Source organism: Panthera tigris, chromosome E2 (assembly GCF_018350195.1).
Source record: "Panthera tigris isolate Pti1 chromosome E2, P.tigris_Pti1_mat1.1, whole genome shotgun sequence".
NCBI lineage: Eukaryota > Metazoa > Chordata > Mammalia > Carnivora > Felidae > Panthera > Panthera tigris.
Genome location: NC_056674.1, coordinates 35,104,890 through 35,125,121, shown reverse-complemented (window position 1 = coordinate 35,125,121; position 20,232 = coordinate 35,104,890). Strand labels below are relative to the sequence as shown.

At 37.2% G+C, this 20,232-nt stretch overlaps 1 protein-coding gene and 1 non-coding gene across 9 annotated transcripts in view; both read left to right on the top strand.

The window, feature by feature from the left end:
* CNOT1 (CCR4-NOT transcription complex subunit 1) overlaps positions 1–20,232 on the top strand; it is a 101,772-nt gene that overhangs the window by 71,478 nt on the left and 10,062 nt on the right. For 5 of the 8 annotated variants that reach the window (XM_042969608.1, XM_015541135.2, XM_015541136.2 and 2 more), the window contains exons 21-40: positions 54–340; positions 1,375–1,453; positions 3,390–3,620; positions 3,934–4,074; positions 5,003–5,182; positions 6,719–6,835; positions 7,172–7,282; positions 7,602–7,679; positions 7,865–8,042; positions 8,898–9,028; positions 11,127–11,423; positions 12,096–12,236; positions 12,331–12,435; positions 13,187–13,306; positions 14,466–14,657; positions 15,444–15,586; positions 16,036–16,144; positions 16,247–16,416; positions 17,053–17,305; positions 19,516–19,764. In XM_042969608.1, coding sequence (XP_042825542.1) covers positions 54–340; positions 1,375–1,453; positions 3,390–3,620; positions 3,934–4,074; positions 5,003–5,182; positions 6,719–6,835; positions 7,172–7,282; positions 7,602–7,679; positions 7,865–8,042; positions 8,898–9,028; positions 11,127–11,423; positions 12,096–12,236; positions 12,331–12,435; positions 13,187–13,306; positions 14,466–14,657; positions 15,444–15,586; positions 16,036–16,144; positions 16,247–16,416; positions 17,053–17,305; positions 19,516–19,764 — 3,312 coding nt within the window. The remainder of the gene's footprint in view (positions 1–53; positions 341–1,374; positions 1,454–3,389; positions 3,621–3,933; positions 4,075–5,002; positions 5,183–6,718; positions 6,836–7,171; positions 7,283–7,601; positions 7,680–7,864; positions 8,043–8,897; positions 9,029–11,126; positions 11,424–12,095; positions 12,237–12,330; positions 12,436–13,186; positions 13,307–14,465; positions 14,658–15,443; positions 15,587–16,035; positions 16,145–16,246; positions 16,417–17,052; positions 17,306–19,515; positions 19,765–20,232) is intronic. The other 3 variants (XM_007090232.3, XM_007090233.3, XM_007090231.3) reach the window with 1 other exon arrangement.
* LOC122234408 lies at positions 5,836–5,973 on the top strand. The gene has a single exon (XR_006212203.1). It is a non-coding gene; the product is annotated as a small nucleolar RNA SNORA46 (small nucleolar RNA).

Below are 20,232 nucleotides of genomic sequence, written 5' to 3'. Positions count from 1 at the left end.
AATGCTTTTCATAATAGTTTCCTTTATGAATGTTTTTGTCTTGTTTTTCCTAGGTATTAGAAATGTTACAGAGGTTTAAAGACTCTACCATAAAGAGGGAACGAGAAGTATTTAACTGTATGTTGAGGAACTTATTTGAAGAATATCGGTTTTTCCCCCAATACCCTGATAAAGAGTTACATATAACTGCCTGCTTGTTTGGTGGGATAATCGAAAAAGGACTGGTCACTTACATGGCACTAGGTCTGGCCCTGCGATATGTTCTTGAAGCCTTACGCAAGCCTTTTGGATCCAAAATGTATTATTTTGGGATTGCTGCACTAGATAGATTTAAAAATAGGTGAGTGAATAGGTTTCCTATGAAGCATCTCTTTTTTAGTGTAAGAAATAATAACTATCATATACAACCTAGTTCTTGCCATGCCCCATCATTATATATATCTTAACAGTATAAAGTTGAAGAGGAAGAAGTGAAAACAATTCATTACAGTTATGAAATAAATGGTAGGAAAAGTATAAACTGAAATACTTTTTTGTTGATTATTGAGGGCTAAGTCATTGTTTTATATTACAGTTCTTTGAATTTGACAAAATTTATACAGTTATGTAACTACTGTCACAATCAAGATACTGAATATTTGTATCACTCCCAAGCAATTCTCTTGTTTTGCCTTTGTACAAGTTCACCTTCCCCCATCTTTGACCCCTGGCAGTCACTAATCTGCTTTCTCTCTAGTTTTTCCGGTACACGGTGTGTGTGAGTCTAACTTGTTACAATTACTACCCATCTTTTGAAATTAATCTGTATTACTGCATGTTTCAGTACTTGTTCCTTGTCATAGCTGGATGCTATTCCATTGTATGGATTAACTCTGAATTGTTTCTCCATTTTTTGGTTAACATTTGGAGTTGTTCTGGGTAGCAGTTTTAGTGGCTCATTGTAATTGTAACTGAAAATAGGACCTTTAAAAAAGATACTGTTTCCTTTTTCTTTTTTTTTTTTTTAAGTTTATTTATTTATTTTGAGAGAGAGAGAGAGAGAGGATCTGAAGTGGGCTCTGCACTGACCACAGTGAATCCAAAGTGGGGCTTGAACTCCCGAACCCTGAGATCATGACCTGAACCAAAGTCAGATGCTTAATTGACTGAGCTACACAGGTGCCCCATAGATACTGTTTTCTGATGTAAAAAGAGTGAAATTCATCAATATTTCTCTCTACTTCTGTGTTCTTTGGCATTCTCTTCAAATAAGGTGTTTCCAAGGTAGAATGAGGACAGTGGCTTAGACTAGCATTTGGAAAAAAATTTGTTAATTGTGCTGCTTCTGTTCTTACATGAAAAGAATGAATGAATGAATGAATATTTTATTGGCAGATTGAAGGACTATCCCCAGTATTGTCAGCACTTGGCTTCTATCAGTCACTTTATGCAATTTCCACATCATTTACAGGAGGTAAGTGTGTCTGATACCTCAAATCTGTCTAATTGTTGGAGAGTTTATTTTAATTTGATTTTGGGTTTGCTGGGACTGGCATTGAGATTTCTTAATGATTGGCATGTTATAAGCATACATATTTTTGGTGCTCATTAGGCAGCTTGATAGGTCATGAAAAAAAATGTCATTCTCGGATTATCTTTTCTAAGCAGTGGTTTTGCTTCATTTAATGAAAGGCTTTTATCAGGTACTTAAGCCTGATAATGCTGTTGAAGTATAGACATCTTTTACTATTATTAAGAATTCCTGCCTGATTCTATAAAGTATTTGGAGTGGGAATCTTGGATAAAAATAAATAAAGATGTTCCTTTGATCTAAATGTTAATGTGAGCCAGAGCTGTTTCATATAAGACTAAGACAAGTGTTTCTTGAAACTACAGCCTGCTTGTGGCACCTGGCTGCTTCATTCAGTAGAGCATGTGACTCTTGCTCTCTGGATTGTGAGTTCAAGCTCCATGTTAGGTGTAGAGATTGCTTTAAAAAAAAAAAAAAAAAATACAGCCTTCTTAACTACCTGCTTAGAGTCCTTTCATATACTTGTTTAAAAGGAGAGAGGTAGTCCTTGAGGAAATGGACCTAGAGATTATAGTTTTAAGCCATTTTACATGATTTGTCAACTATTGTTTTAGTAAGTGATTTTAGGTTAATTGGCTAATATTATTCATACCTTTGTCTTGGCTTTAGTCAAAGTCTACTCCCAGAGAACAAGAAAATTGATTAATTTTTATTGTTATTTTACATGAAGCTGAAAAATGGCTTTATAACATCATATTTTAAGGAATCAGATCAGAATTTGAACCTACTTTTAATTTTTGTTAGAATTTAGTCCAGTGTTTTCTACCTCGTGCTGCTGGGTTTGTTTGTAGGAGGCCAGGGTTTTTGTGTTGGCTTAACCTAGGAGACCTATGGAGTGACAGGTGTGAGTGTTACTTATTCATCTGAGGGGGATGGGAGAATATGCCAGTATTGTAATACTGAAAACTATACAGGAAAGCAGAGTTTTGTAAAGCTAAGATGAGAAGTCAGAGGCTTACCACAGTAAAATGTGTTTGGAATTCAGAGGTGGGAATATAGACCTTAGGTAAGTGGAGACCAGGAGAGGGGCATGGGCATGATCACAGAAAACAGTGGTCCCCACCACCCCTTGTAACAAGACAGCGAGAGAGAGAGAGAGAGAGAGAGAGGTAATTGTTTTCATTTGTGTACTTTAAGACGCTATACTTTATTCAGAGACTGTCTTACTTGAAAATCTCCTTTTTTGAATAAAGTTATCATATACCTAGATAGTAGTTTTTGTTTTGTTCAGGCATGGACCGCTGGAAATAGGATCAGGATCCCTATGTCAGTTTGCTAATTTGTATGGAGAAAGGTCAAATGGTCTGAAATGGAAAAAAAAGTTTGCTGTCTTACTTATTACCTTCTAGAACTGACTTGCCTTTCTACAGTGTGTTTGTTTTGTAGTGATAGCTTTGCTGAGAGATAATTCACATTACCATGTATTTTTTAGGCCTTAGATTTCTCATCAGTGTTCATTAAAAGAGATCAGTTTATTGTACAAATTTAAAAATGTTAAGGTTTATATATATTAAGGGATTTACGGAGGTATATATGCAAGCATTGGTGGGTGTTTTGAACGTTGTTTTGCTAGACTAGTTCTCATAAATTTTTTAAGACACATTAATATTTTACTTCCTAAAGAGCCCCTGGTATCCACTTACATATATTACGTATAGAAATATGGACCAAAATGGGGCAAGGAGTAAGGGTTATAGATGAGCCAGAAGAGTCTTCTGAAATGATTTTTCCCTTGCTAGAAGTCAGGGGAGTATAATTCAGAATTTTCAGTTTTTGTTAAGAACTCTTTTAATGTGTTTCCATCTCCCTACCCCTATAGTATATTGAGTATGGACAGCAGTCTAGAGATCCTCCTGTGAAAATGCAGGGCTCTATCACAACCCCTGGAAGTATTGCACTGGCTCAGGCCCAGGCTCAGGCCCAGGTTCCAGCAAAAGCTCCCCTTGCTGGTCAGGTTAGCACGATGGTAACCACCTCAACAACCACCACTGTTGCTAAAACGGTTACAGTCACCAGGCCAACCGGAGTCAGCTTTAAGAAAGATGTGCCAGTAAGTAGATCTTTTTTCTTTTCTCGGATTTGTTATGTTGTAAATGTATCTAGGAGTGAGCATGTGTTTTAATTTTATTATAAACAGCACATGCCTAGTAAAGTATAAAGATGAACATTTCTCCCTTTGTATCTCCCCCAGATTTCCCAGAGGCAGGCACTATTAACAGTTCAACATGTATTCTTGCCAACAGTTCCAATGCACAGCCATATATACCATGTATATGTTTTATATTAAATATGTATACATTTTCCCCTGGGATTTGTCAAACAGGTATTTCAGTTCATTTATTTTATGTACTTTGTGTTTTTAGCCTTCTATTAATACTACAAATATAGATACGTTGCTTGTGGCCACAGATCAAACTGAGAGAATTGTAGAGCCCCCAGAAAATATCCAAGAGAAAATTGCTTTTATCTTCAATAATCTCTCACAGTCGAATATGACACAAAAGGTGAGCACGATATAATAGTTTATATATCATTGCGAATGCTATCTATTTTATCCCTAGTGGGTTGGGGGATTTCTGCACCTTTTTAAATACTCAGTTTACTTTAAAGATTTAAAGATTGAAGTAATAGAATCAAAGCAAAGGGAATACAGATATACAATTAGTGGCTGTGGTTTTTGTAGCCATTAAATAGTACTAGTTTTGTGGTGAGTTTTACAGGCTTTTGAAGTAAACTACACGATCTCATCATGATGGAACATGTCATTTGTACCTCATCACAACTCATGTCCTCCCAGAGACCATTCAGAGCTATTATTAGGTGCTTAGTAACTGAGGTAGACCTTGTGCAGAGCATAAGAAGAGATTCTTCTCTTTCAAGATTATATAATAACGCATTGGAAATGCCTGTTTTAGCCTGTAAGATTAGCCTAAACAAGTAGGTTTTGAGATATTATGTATGTACCATCTTTCAAAATCCCACCAGAATTGATTATGAGTAAAATAAGTCTTTAGTGTCCTTTTGGAAGAGAAATTTCAAACTTTAGAGATGATTCCTGGAGATAGAAATTTAGGAAAATATGGTTCTGGTGTTAAGTCTGTTAACAGTAGGCTGTACATTAGCAATATATGCAAGTTTGATCAAATTGAGAGTTGGGTAAGGTGAGGGTGAGGGACTTAAAGTTGAAAGGAACCATAGATGTTTTAGTCGTAGTCACCCACAGTTTGAGAGATGATTGACTTTGTACTAACAAGAATTTAATATATTATACTTCATAGCATATGTCTCATGTGGGGGGAGATGAAACATGGGGCTTTAGCATCTAATTTTGCAAGGAGCCACATGGTATAGGATTATTTACATAGAAGAAACACAAAGCTGTATTTTATCATCTTTTAACCGTGTACTTCCTGTGTCATATTGATTGGCTAGGTTGAAGAACTAAAGGAAACTGTGAAGGAAGAATTTATGCCTTGGGTTTCACAATACCTGGTTATGAAGAGAGTCAGTATTGAGCCAAACTTTCACAGTCTCTATTCAAACTTCCTTGACACGCTGAAGAACCCTGAATTTAATAAGATGGTTCTGAATGAGACCTACAGAAACATCAAAGTAAAATTTAGTTCTTCTATTCCTTTTCATTACTGTTTTGAATTTGGAAATACTTGATTGTACAAGCAAAATTTTGGGGGGAGGTATTTATTGGCTGTTTTTTCTCTAAGTTATCTAGGGTTTGTTTCAGATACGGAACTAAATTTCACGAAGAATTTCATGAAGATCTACTCTATACTGTTTACTTTGAAAGTAGCTATACTATTCTAAATTTGTTTTCATCATTTCATGCATGGTTTTAATTCTTGGTCCTCTGTTTATGTTTTCAACTTGCTTTTAATTTGTAATATGCTCTTAGCTCTAGTCCCTCACTTTTGTTTTTTTTTTTAAATAGTCTTCTAGAAATCTATTGTATGGATGTTTATTGCTAATGGATATTTAGGTTGTTAATAACTTTAACTGTTACAAAGACAATGCTCCAGTAAGTCTTTTATGTCTTCTAAAGTGCCACATATCTTTAGACTCTCGACTTATTTGTAGGATAGCTGTTTTAAGGATTCTTAGCAGTTTAGAGTCAAAGTTTTCCTAATGTGCTAACGCTTGTTTCATGAAATTAGGTATTTTATTTCTCAGGAGGAATAACATTTCAAGAAAACCTATCATATAGCTGTAATCATTCTTTGATGAATGATTTGGGCATTGGCTTAGGAACCAGCACTATATTTAAACCTGTGGATGGAAATTTTTCCCATTCCTGGTTATGCTGTAGTGCAAAATAATTCCTGGCTCTTTGAGTTGCACAGCTGACTTTGTGCCATTCTGCTGTTGATCTGTAGAGTTAAGGAACATAACTATACTCACTTTTTGTTTTTTGTTTTTTGTTTTTTTTTAATCTGATGGCAATGATGATTGGAATATAAAAGTTTCTACATATTCTGGAGCAAAATTTCAAGATTCTTTTAAACAAATTTAAATTACAACTTTAAATTTATAGCCATAAATTAAGAAGTAATATGTAGTAGATGGATGTATATGCTTGCCCCAAAACACACTCATGTGATGTTTCTGTCCCCCTTAGGAAAGTAAGAACTACAGAATTAATGAAATAGATAGGTAATTAAATCTAGATTTAAATCCAGAAATTTTAAAGGAAGCACTTTAGCATTATTATAATGTATTTCAGAAAGTTATTTTAGTTCTCTCTAGAGATACATAGTGACCTGGATAATACTAAAAGGTTGTAGTAGATACTGCGATCTTGGTTACATTTCTTCATATGCTTGTTGTCTTGAAGGCCTTAGAACCGTAGCTTTAATCATCATTTGAATTGAATTTTGCTCTTCAAAATAGATTTGCATTTGGGTGCCTGCTTCAAACCTAGCTAAAAATTTCAGTTTTAAAATACTTTTCTGTAGGACTATACATGACCCCTTAACCTTGTATAGTTACACTCTAATAATATGGAGTAGATCTACTTTGGGGTATGTTCTCAGAATTGACGTCTTGTTTTTAATGTTGGATGAAAGGGAATTCTCAAACATTCAGTTGAGAATTTTTTCTTAAACTTATTTTCTATATTTCTTAATCCTATACCAGGTGCTCCTGACCTCTGATAAAGCTGCAGCCAATTTTTCAGATCGTTCTTTGCTGAAGAATTTGGGACATTGGCTAGGAATGATCACATTAGCTAAAAATAAACCCATCTTACACACTGTGAGTTCAAGCCAGAGGTTCATGTAAAAATTGAGAATGTTCATATAGCATATTATGTCTAAAAGTCTTGACTGTATTTGGAACTGTTTTAATGATTTTGGGTGTTTGTAAGAGTTTAGCCCATGTTTTGAATCTGTAATTGCATGCTCATGATTCTGTATTGTTGAGCACAATAAAAGCCAGTAAGGTCTGGTTGTCACCCTTTTTTTGTAAGGCAAGGGTCATATTATATTGATTCCTGATTTGGGAATGAGTTTGCAAAATACCTTTCTTTGGTGCTTTGTGAGGGGTTTTGAAGTATATTCCCAGCTTTTAAAAATATTTTTCTTATTCTAGGACTTGGATGTAAAATCTTTGCTGCTAGAGGCTTATGTTAAAGGACAACAAGAGTTGCTCTATGTAGTGCCCTTTGTTGCCAAAGTCTTAGAATCTAGCATTCGCAGTGTGGTGAGTAGATTTTAATATTTTATTGATGGTTAATCTGTAAGAGTTAGTCTGTTTCAGCAAAAGGGTACGAGATTATATCCTTAGTTCTGAATATAGAGCTAGTTCAGTCTTTCTCAGGGAAACTCGGATTTCCAATGTGAGAGATTAAGGTAGCATCATTTAATAACTCTAATTTTAATGGATGTTTTTGGGTTTTGATGGTTTTCTAAATTATGATATAGATTATTATGGGCACACAGGTATAAGTGCCTAAGTATTTTAAATAATGCGAATTAAAGAATGATTTGGGGACCAATTTAACATAATAGCTTTTCTTTAGGTTTTTAGGCCACCCAACCCCTGGACGATGGCAATTATGAATGTATTGGCAGAGCTACATCAGGAACATGACTTAAAGGTACATTTGTTGCTGCTTTATCCTTTGAAACTTCCTTAATCCTTCACATTATTAAAATTTACAGGAAAGGCGGAGAATTGCGGGGGGGGGGGGAAGAAGCACTGTAACAATTGGATGAGAATAGTATATATCGTGAATAAAACTACATTTTTGTTTTCAAAATTCCAATAATTTGAATTATGCAGTTAAACTTGAAGTTTGAGATTGAGGTCCTCTGCAAGAACCTTGCATTAGACATCAATGAGCTAAAACCTGGAAACCTCCTAAAGGATAAAGATCGCCTAAAGAACTTAGATGAGCAACTCTCTGCTCCAAAGAAAGATGTCAAGCAGCCAGAAGAGCTCCCTCCCATCACAACCACAAGTAAGTGTGATAATTAGCCTTCTGCTTTACCAGAATTTTCTTAAATGGTACATCTTTATGCATGTAGCAAGTTCTAATTTTCCACGTAATGTGTTGAAATTTTGTATACTTTTTGGTGAGCCATCTGAATTATTAAGGAAAAGTTAGTAATGTCTAGGTATTGTCTTCAGTTCCAGAATTCATCTGGGTAATTCTTAATGGTATTCTTAACTAAGTATCATTAATCCTATCCCAACTAAGCCGGCTGATTCTTTAGAGTGTTTGAGATCAGAAAGAACTGCATGGCACGGTGGGCCTGTGTTACTCCTCACATGGTAGCCAGACTACCAGCTAGACCTGCCCAGGGGGCGGATTATTATACGTGGATCATAGATTGGAAATGTGGGGGCTATAGAAGTATTGAATGAAAGATTAGGAGGTGTGTAAGAATAAACCAGCTTGTCATTCTGTCTCATTCGTCAGTAGCTAAGAATCCCCAACTGTAACCAGAGAACAGACTAGATGGGAAAGAGACGTCTATAATGAAGAGTTATCAACAAGTCTTGGGCTTGCTGATAACAAGTCTTGGGCTTGTAGCATGTCCTCACAGTTGATTTCTTTGCAACTGCAAAGGGTATTTTGCAGGGGTATTGTCACTGACATAGCTTTACATACTTTGTTCAAATCTCTGTATTAAAACAATAGAAATTTTTTTGTTATAATTTAGGGTGGAAAAATGAGACCTATGCCATTCTCACCCCCCACTCCCACCCCCAAGAGACTAATCCAGTTAAAGACTGCCTAATGCCTTGATTTTGTAGCAAAGTCAAGAAATGTGCTTTTTATTAGCTCTTATTTTATCTCTTTAACATTCAGCAACTTCTACAACACCAGCTACCAGTACCACTTGTACAGCCACAGTTCCACCACAGCCACAGTACAGCTACCACGACATCAATGTCTATTCCCTTGCAGGCCTGGCACCACACATTACCTTAAATCCAACAGTAAGTAACAACTGCTCCATCCCCCAGTTCCTACTTTATGACAAGGTAAATGGGTCACCTTCCTTTTCTTTTTCTCCTTCCTTCTGGGTTCCTAGATCTTAGAGGATTTTGTACAGAAAGGAGGGATTGGCAACTGCTTGCTGTATAGTACAGCTGGGATTTTTTCCTACTCTAAAAATATAGTCATTGTGACTGGAAATCACCTATGTTGGTTACTCATATCTAAACCCTGTGGTATTAATCAGCTGGCGATATAATCACAATGGCCAAGATTACCTTACACAGGCCAAAAGATCCTTAGTATTCCATAGTTTTTTGCTGTTTATTTTCATTATCATGCGACCCTTAGCCCTTGCATTAAGCCGTTTCTTTTGGTAGATAGCTAGAACTGAGCTGATTCCTGTGTGTATGTGTAAAGTCTCCAAGCCAGGATCTAAAAGTGGGACTTAATACTTTCAGTTACATTTCTATATTCCAGAAGGAAGTTTGGTCTGAAGTCATATAAAATGCCAATAGTTACAGGTATTTTACTCTGTGTATTGAGAGTGATGATTATCTTCTTTTAGTCTACTTAACACTTGTTCAGAATCAGATACTGGAATATTCATGGTGTTTGGTTTTTAGAAACTGCCCATGTTCACAAATACAGGAATAACATTAATACATTGAGCTTTTTTATTTAAAGGACACAAAGGGATTTAAAAAAGATCATTTTAGGGACGCCTGGGTGGCTCAGTTGGTTAAGCATCTGACTTTGGCTCAGGTCATGATCTCATGGTTTGTGATTTCACTCCCCTCATTGGGCTCTGTGCTGACTGCTCAGAGCCTGGGCCCTGCTTCGGATTCTGTCTCTCCCTCTCTCTCTCCTCTCCCCTGCTTACGCTGTGTCTATCTCTCAAAAATAAGTAAACATTAAAAAATTAAACTTTTTTTTTTCCCCACCGTTTATTTATTTATTTTTGGGACAGAGAGAGACAGAGCATGAACGGGGGAGGGGCAGAGAGAGAGGGAGACACAGAATCGGAAACAGGCTCCAGGCTCTGAGCCATCAGCCCAGAGCCTGACGCGGGGCTCGAACTCACGGACCGCGAGATCGTGACCTGGCTGAAGTCGGACGCTTAACCGACTGCGCCACCCAGGCGCCCCAAAAATTAAAAAATCTTAACCTAGGTCTCCCTCCTGTACCCCCATGGCATGTAATTTTTTGTGGGGTGGGGGGGAGCCCTTAGATTTAGAAATTGTGATTCCCCTTTATAACACTGTCAGTAATCTGAATATTTTTATGTATCCATCATGAGTATTTTAGAAGTTTCTCACAAATTCATTGAGTTAAAGAGATCAAGTGAGTATTAGGGCATACCAGAGATAAAAGATTAGAAACAGTCATTCAAGTGAAGCAAAGTGGCTTCAATGTATGATAATGTAAATGTTTGCTATTCTGGAGAATTATTTGTAGTAATGTTTCTGTAGAAATCCTTTTCTCTGTTAACCTGATTCTTTTTGCATTTATTTCTCCACGCAACTATAGAAGCTACATTTTTTTTTTTATTTAAAAAAAGTTTTTTAAATGTTTTTATTTCTTTTTGAGACATAGAGCATGAGCAGGGGAGGGGCAGAGAGAGAGGGAGACACAGAATCTGAAGCAGGCTCCAGGCCCTGAGCTGTCAGCACAGAGCCCAACGTGGGGCTTGAATCCACAGACTGTGAGATCCTGACTGAGCTGAAGTCAGACGCTCAACCGACTGAGCGACTGAGCGACCCAGGCGCCCCGAAGCTACTTTCTTTGAGAGTACTTAAGCTACAGATTTTAACTAAGCACATAATGGATTCTGCAATAAAAAATTTGCACATCAAACTTTTAGAATTTTTAAAAACGCAAAGACCTATTTATTATCACATATCATAAGGTATAACGAATAGTACTCTCTCTGTAGACTAGCTTCTATTTCCTGAGCTTTTCATTGGTTAATTTAAAGTAGAAATTGGTAGTTAATGGTTAACTTTGAAGTCATTTCCAAAATCACAGGTGTGATGACTGATGTAATTTGGGTTGTCTTACTTAAACAAGCTGTTGACTTAACTTGTTTCCCCCACCTAGATTCCCTTGTTTCAGGCTCATCCACAGTTGAAGCAGTGTGTGCGCCAGGCAATTGAACGGGCTGTCCAGGAGCTGGTCCATCCTGTAGTGGATCGATCAATTAAGATTGCTATGACTACTTGTGAGCAAATAGTCAGGAAGGATTTTGCCCTGGATTCTGAGGAATCTCGAATGCGAATAGCAGCTCATCACATGATGCGGAATTTAACAGCTGGAATGGCTATGATTACCTGCAGGGAACCTTTGCTTATGAGCATATCTACCAACCTGAAAAACAGTTTTGCCTCAGCCCTTCGTGTAGGTTGATTATTTTCTTGGTGGAATACATAATTTCTTATGCGTGCCTGAGTTTCTTTTTCTTTGCATGTCATCACATTTGATGTCTTTCCTCCTGTTGAATTGTAAATGCTGTGAGGTGAAGCCTCATGTTTTTTTGCTCACTATTGTATCCTCAACACAGTGTTTTGCAGATAGTAGATATCCAAATATTTATTGGTTTAAAGACATGAAGGGTTTAAAAATACATAAGTTAACAATATTGTTTCTGGTAATTAAGAATTTAGATTAAAGCACTTGCAGTAGGTCAGTGGAAAACTGTGTAAAGTGACTTTGTGTACACACACAATTACACTCTTTCCTCAGGTTAACTCATTTGCTAATTTTGGGTCTTACATGCCATGGTTAATGATGCCTCCCCCACCGCCTTTTTTTTTTTTTAACTGCTTTACTGTTTCCATATTGTTCACTGTCTTCATAACAACCTGAAAACAAAGTGTTTTGGTTGAGTAGTATTTTCATCTTACAGATGAAGATGATTTTAGGCTATTTTGTGGTCACAGCTAGTAAGTCATAAATAGAGTCAGAACTTTAAAAATTTGTATAAGCATTGCATCTCCTATTATCTGTCTTATCTATCTATCTACAGAAAACTTTAAATTCTTTTCTTTCTTTCTCTTCCCCTTCCAAAAGACTGCATCGCCACAACAGAGGGAAATGATGGATCAGGCAGCTGCTCAGTTAGCTCAGGACAATTGTGAATTAGCTTGCTGTTTTATTCAGAAGACTGCAGTAGAAAAAGCAGGTCCTGAGATGGACAAGAGATTAGCAACTGTAAGTGTTTAGCCTTTGCCATTTAAGTATTTTTTTTTTTCTGTTTAAGAAAATGCCTCATAACAAGAACCTCAGTGACTTTTTTTATTTGCAGGAATTTGAACTGAGAAAACATGCTAGGCAAGAAGGTCGCAGGTACTGTGATCCTGTTGTGTTAACATATCAAGCTGAGCGGATGCCAGAGCAAATCAGGCTGAAAGTAAGAATTGGGGGCATTGTCTCTCCCTACCCGTCTTTGTTTTCTTTCTGTTTATGTTGCTTAAACTCCTCACCAGGACTTAGACAGTGGGGTTACATGTTGTTTCTGAGACAATATCCCACCCTCAGTAGCGTATCACTTGTAGGCTACCTGTGGAGAAGGCATAAAGATATCTTAGATGGGGTCACTGGGCTGGTTCAGTTGGTAGAGAATACAATTCTTGATCTAAGGGTCATGAGTTCAAGCCCCACATGGGGTGTAGAGATTACTTAAACAATTTTAAAAAAGAAAAGTTACCTTAGATGCATGCACTTGCCAGTTGTCGCATCCCTATGTAAAGAGTTCATGTGCCTGTTAGTTTTTGTGTTTCACAACTTGGTCTTGCCTTCTAGTACTTCTGTTTTAATTATTAACTACTTATTAGTGAGAAGATGCAAGAAATCTGATCACTGTTACCAGCTCCATTAGAGAATTTCACTTTGTGTGTTCCTATTTGAGGTATTTTTCCCTAGAAAAACTCAAATGAATTTTTAAACAAAGGGGACTTTTGACAGGATTCAGGAAAATGGGAAACACTGTGAGTTGTGTGCACACACATACATGTGCAATTACGCTATTATATGTTGTAGTGACTCCTGTGTGCCTTCTCCAGAATCCCTGTGTGTACTTCCATGCAAACTTTCCACTTTCAAAGAACTTTGCTTCGATTCTGTGAAGAGGATCCTGTCAAAATAGGTTTTCTTCTTTCCAGGTTGGTGGTGTGGACCCAAAGCAGCTGGCTGTTTATGAAGAGTTTGCACGCAATGTGCCTGGCTTCTTGCCCACAAATGATTTAAGTCAGCCTACAGGATTTTTAGCCCAACCCATGAAGGTAAACTGTTCCTTGGATTAAATTGAATGTTTTACATTTTAATTTGAATGTTTTTATCAAATCTATCTCTTGCTTCCTGAGAGTTTAAGTTAAAGGGGGGAAAATTACCCCACGGTTGATGAGTATAGTTATTCTTTGTATTAGATCAGGATGGCACACAGAGGAACTTTTTTATTTTTTTTAAATCCATGAGGTTGATTTTCATGTTTTGGCCTAATTAAAGGAATTTACATGGTGACCCCATCACTTTGCCTATGTTTTGTAAAAAGAGTTTCTAAAATTTTGATATAATTATTTACAGAAAAGTTGGGAGATGTAGGGGGAAACATTTTGCCCCTGAACCATTTGAATATAAGATGCTGACCCTGGTGTCCCAATCACTTTCAAATACTTTGGTCTGTGTTATCTACAAAGACATTCTCCTGTGTGACCATAGTACAGCTATTGAAATCAGGACGTTAATACTGATACATTAATACCTAATCCTGAGACATCATTCAGATTTTATGAAGTGTCCTAGTATCATCTGTTTATAGTTAAAAGGACCTATTTCAGAATCACACATTTTTAGTTAGTTATGTTTTTAAAGTTTCCTCCAGGTCAGTCTAGTATAGCACCTTACCTTTTCCTCATCTTTCATGACCTTGACACTTTTGCAGACTACAGGCTAGTTATTTTCTAGAATGTCCTGATTTGGATTTGTTCAGTATGTTCTCAGGAATAGATTCAAATAGTGCATCTTTGATATATTTATCACAGAAATGATGCTGTGTTATTATTCTGTTAGGCTTTGACAGCTGGACTGGGTACTATATTTTCTGTGGTTTGATTACCTACTTTCCTAGGCTATATCCTGTCCCATTATCTGTCTTGTTTTCTTTGATTACTTGATTATGTTGATGTCTGTCAGGCCTTCCATAGTCAAGTGAAGTACCCCTTCCCGCATCCCTGCCTTGCACTGCCCCACCTCATGTCATTAAGATTGAATAGTTTAGGAAAGGCAATGGAAGAGCCGCCCCTCTATTTTAATTGGGTGGGGGGGGGGTGGGAATCAAGGGTGTAAACATACTAAAATACTTTTTAATTGCTGCATGTGCCAGTGAAAAATCTGAAAAATTTTTGCTTATCTCTTTTTTGGTTCTTTCCTTCTCTCAAACAGCAAGCTTGGGCAACAGATGATGTAGCTCAGATTTATGATAAGTGCATTACAGAACTGGAGCAGCACCTACATGCCATCCCACCAACTTTGGCCATGAATCCTCAAGCTCAGGCTCTTAGAAGTCTTTTGGAGGTTGTAGTATTATCTCGAAACTCTCGGGATGCCATAGCTGCTCTTGGATTGCTCCAGAAGGTTAGTTCTTTTTTAACTTTGTTAGGGAGCAGGGGATGGGCAGAGAGAGGGAGTGAGAGAATTCTAACCAGGCCCCACCCTATCAGCACAGAGCCAACATGGGGGCTCAATCCCATGAACCGTGAGAGCATGACCTGAGCCGAAGTCAACAGTCAGATAGATGCTTAACTGACTCAGCCACCCAGGTGCTCCATTAAATGTTATTTTTAAGAAGAAACTATGTTTGTAAGTCTAGTGACCTGCACCATCGCCTACTTAAGTTAGCTTCAGATTTTAAAATTAAGATAAAACAAATTTTGTTTGGTAAAAACTGGGTTTTTCCCAGAACAGAATGTAGTCATGGCACTTACCAACGGCGAAGTGGGAAAATCTTTTTTTATTACAATTTTTTGAAAACACAGTTATTTAAGAAACTTTAAAAGACAGCACTTTAGATTTGGAGGGAAAGGTTGATCCACGTAGGTGGGTTATGTGGGAGGGTTGTTACGGACCATTGGATTTTGACTGTGTAGGGACAGTGGGACTTTTTATATGAAGAACACATGTGAATATAAATTAGAATTGAGAGAGAGAGAGAGAGAGAGAGAGAGAGAGAGAGTGTGTGTGTGTGTGTGTGTGTGTGTGTGTTAAGTGTGTGTGTGAAAAGGGTTTTGGTGAGTGGAGACATTGTTAACTCGAGGCTCCAGAAGATACATTGTAATTTCTGTTAAGGTTTGGTTTTTGGCTCTGAAAGTTGGGCTGAATACTATATTTTCCATGTTTGTGAATACTGTTTTTCTTCCGTAGGCAGTAGAGGGTTTACTAGATGCCACAAGTGGTGCTGATGCTGACCTATTGCTGCGCTACAGGGAGTGTCATCTTTTGGTCTTAAAAGCTCTTCAGGATGGCCGGGCATATGGGTCTCCATGGTGTAACAAACAGATCACAAGGTCAGTATCCATCTTAAACAAGTACTGTTTATTAGACTGCTTTCTAAGATACATGGCCCTTTTCATGTCCAGAGGTTTCCTTTTTTTCTAGAAGGCAAATGGGACTTTGACGAATATACAAAACCAGTACTTTGCTTTGGGGAATAAATTGCAGATCATTGGTTTTAAAAGATTTCAATGATTTCTTGGCAGTGGTGTTCACATATAAATATTTCAGTGTCTTAAGTGGAATGCTTTGTTTTCTAGGCTTTGAAAGAAAAGCTTGAGTTTTAACACTGTGCTGTCTGTTCTGCTTCATTATTGGCTATTTTGAATTTTGGGTACTGATTTGCATTTGGTTCTCAAAGCATCCTTAATTTGGAACAAATTACCACTGAATAAAATAGGATCTTTATTTTACCTGTTACAATATGGTTAAGCCTATATGAGTAAAGAAACACTTTTTCTAGGTGCCTAATTGAATGTCGGGATGAATATAAATACAATGTTGAAGCAGTGGAGTTGCTAATTCGCAATCATTTGGTTAATATGCAGCAGTATGATCTTCACCTAGCACAGGTATGGAAGGAATTTTCTTAAACAGAAAAAGGGCTCTGGTAGCTGGGAAGTGTGTTTGCCATAAGTGTTGTCTATCTTACGTTGTGCTTTCTGTGTTGCCAGTCAATGGAGAATGGTTTAAACTACATGGCCGTGGCATTTGCTATGCAGTTGGTAAAAATCCTGCTGGTGGATGAAAGGAGTGTTGCTCATGTTACTGAGGCAGATCTGTTCCACACCATTGAAACTCTCATGAGGATTAATGCTCACTCCAGAGGCAATGCTCCAGAAGGGTGAGGATGGTGATGGGATCTTTGTGTGTTGAGTCTAAGAATGAGCTTTAGAAATGAATGTGCAGATTTACTAACATTACCTATTAGAACTGCTGTACAACATGTGGGAAGCTTTAGTGAGGCCTAATATTGTCCCTTGAAGTATGAGAGCTTAACTAACCGCCAAGCCACCTTACTGTAGAGCAAGCAGTACATACAGTACTAGACTTGGTGTCAGGAGTCCTGTGTTAAAGCCCTGGCACTTTAAATTTTGATTTTAGGCAAGTTGACTTACCCCCCCCCCCCCCCAAGCCTTTTCTTGAATAAAATAGAAATAGTATCTCAGAGAATTGTTGAGATTAAGATAAATAACAAACCATGGCACATGGTAGGCGCACAGAGTGTTTGTTAACTGTGCACATCAGCTCCATCTCAACAGGCATCATTTTTTTGGGGTCAAGAAGTGGCTTAACTGAGGTCAGTCAGTCATTTGCATATTATGTGGTCATGAGTAAACAGGAAGAGACCAAAGATAGCTTTGCTTAAATATGGAAATCACTGTTGTGGTTTCTATTAAATAAGCAGATTGTCCAACTGTATGTCTGTGAAATCACAACCATGAGTAGACTGATTTTCGCTCTGGATTTATTGTACTAGATTGCCCCAGCTGATGGAAGTAGTGCGATCCAACTATGAAGCAATGATTGATCGTGCTCATGGAGGCCCTAACTTTATGATGCATTCTGGGATCTCTCAAGCCTCAGAGTATGATGATCCTCCAGGCCTGAGGGAGAAGGCAGAGTATCTTCTGAGGGAATGGGTGAATCTCTACCATTCAGCAGCAGCTGGCCGTGACAGTACCAAAGCTTTCTCTGCGTTTGTTGGACAGGTAGAGCTTTTGGAAAGAAAGGTGCTTTTTATTCAACATAAGTAGGGTGTGATGCCTCCAATATTTAAGCTCAGTATTATGTACCTGTGGTCAGACAGTTACCTCCATACTCATGTAAACCAAAATGTCAGCATCGTTACTCTGTTAAATTGATAAAGCCTATTTCATTCCTTATCTTTGGACACTAAGCAGTAAATTCAGCATTTCACGTCCCCTTTAGTTCTATTTATCCCACTTCAGTAGTCATAGCTACAAAATACAGTGGATCAGATAATGAATAATGAAATTGCCACATGTATGTAGTAATTTTACTAGCTTGATAATCAATAGTGAGGGAATTTGGGGCTAATAAGTAATATTCTCATAATAGCCCATGTTTTTAAAAATAAGAAAATGCAACAAAATCTTAAATATTTAAATGGTAGAGCCTTTTATTATATTTTCTAAACTAAGTAGCTTATCTGCCTGTAATTGGTTAACATGGTTTTTTGGGAAATAGTTTCTATTTATTTTCATGTGATTTTATCTAAATTGGACTTTGAGTTAAAGTGTTAGGAAACCATTTCCTAGAAAAGAATATTTGAACAGGATGAGTAAACAACGATGTAGGAAGAGAGCGATAGTACCATTTTAGCATTCTGTTTTTTATTATTACTGGCTGTTTTCAACCACTGTAAGGGATTCATACTCAGTAGCCAGTTTGTCCTGATCATACTACTTAATTGCCAGAGTGGTGCTTTTGCTGAACTGGCCTTAGAATTCCTTTAGTAGAACTATTGTAATGTTTATTCAGGGAGAGATACTAGCTTATCTGCTTATTTCTGCAGATTGACCATTATATTTTTTAAACTGAGACCAAAGCATAGGCGTGCAACCAAAGAAAGATTGCAATTAGATCTATTATCAAATAAATGACAGTGGATTATGGAAGAGCGGATTAGAATTTTAAAGTTGTTAAAAATTGGATTTACTGTTCAAGATGAATGTTAACTGGGTAAATAAATCATACTAAGTAGGTCTCTACCTTAAAAGAATTCTAAAATACACCTTATTGCAAAGCTGTTGTTGAATATTTACAGTTTGATTTTCTGATTTGGATGGAAGAACTTTGAATCAGTTGGTTTTTTTGTGATCATCAAAATTTCATGGGTATGGATGTGGCGCTTGTCTCAGCTCTTCCTCCTGGCTTATTTACTCTTGTTTCTTCTCTCTGTTTGAAAAAGATACTGTATTTATACTTTTTATTCTCTTTTGCATCCTTTTGAGAATTCTTTCTTCCTTGACCTCCTTGATAACAGCAGTCTGTCTTTGTTACCTCCCCCTGGTAGTTTCTCAGATTTCAATGTACAAAAGTCCCTTTGCTGACCTTCTGTCTTGCCTAGGGTACATAAGTTTCAATTCAGTTATTTTACTGCTTATCAAGGGACAGTGAAATTGTTTTTAAGTTTCCAAGATATCGGTCAAGTTTCCATTTTGGGCTTGGTTTCTTTAAGCACTGACCTCCTTCTCCCTCTGCACCCTTAACACCTCTTATACTGCCTTCTTCTTTTGTACTAGCCAAATAACTTCTCTGCTTCACTTCCAAATCATATGTCATAGAATTTGTTCTTTATCCTTTGTTTTGAAGAAATTCATTCTGTCCGTGTTATTTTAAACTTAATTTACGTCAAAATAAACTCAATTTACATTTAAGTAGCCAGGTATGATCTGTGGCTATTTTCTTTGGTACCTACTTATTGTGCAAATTATTACTTGACTTTTCATGTTGCAGCTAGTTGGAGTTTAAAAATATTGTTACTGGTTAAGTCATTCGGGAGAAGTTATCTTAAATTCTGTGAAAAAGTAAAATATACATAATTTAATCTCTTACTTGGGGGAATTATGAATTGGTTAGAATGTCTAACTATGACTTAGTAGGTTACTAAAAGTTGGTTCGTTTGCCTAGTTAATTTTTCCACTTTACTTGGCTGTGGACTGTTAACTCAAAATTGCCATGTTTCTATTTCTTTCTCAATTTCCATCATTTCTGTTCTCCATTAAACTTAAAACTAAGGAATTCTGTCATCCGTCCTTAATGGAGAAATCATTTTCATGACCCCTGTTTTTACAAAAAGTAAGAAGTAGAAATGTGACAAGGAGTAAATGGGAGAATACCTCCTAAATATGAAAATTAAAAAATTATTTGTGTGTATTATATCTCACTGTGTTTTATATTTTTATTCCTTTGGTAGATGCACCAGCAAGGAATCCTGAAGACTGATGACCTCATAACAAGGTTCTTTCGTCTGTGTACTGAAATGTGTGTAGAAATCAGTTACCGTGCTCAGGCAGAGCAGCAGCACAATCCTGCTGCTAATCCCACCATGATCCGAGCCAAGTGCTATCACAACCTGGATGCCTTTGTCCGCCTCATTGCACTGCTAGTGAAGCACTCAGGGGAGGCCACCAACACTGTCACAAAGATTAATCTGCTGAACAAGGTCTGAAATTCTCTCTTGCCTTAGTCTTGATACACTTGAAGCCTGCATCAGTGGTTCTTAGGGCCCAATCCCTTCCCCAAAACATTTTGTAATAGCCCTTTTTCTGTCCTGAAATTAAATTCATAGATAGTATTATAAACATAGTCATTAAATATTAGAAGAGTGTAGTGTCTGAACTAAAAGTCCACCCCTCCTCCCCCTCCAACCACCACAAGGTATTTCAGTATGTTAATGTTTGGTAATGACTATACTGGAAGATATTTAGATAATACAGAATTTTGGGCTATGCGCAGAATCACCCTGAATGGGGTGGCTCGACCTGTCCACTGATAACAGATTAGCACCTCAAATACCAGGAGTGACATTGTAGTTGATTGTTTTCTTCACAGGAACAAAATGGTTTTCTTTTGACATCTATAGAATTCCTGGAAGTTTCAGTATTAAAACTGCAAAAACGAACTTAGAGTT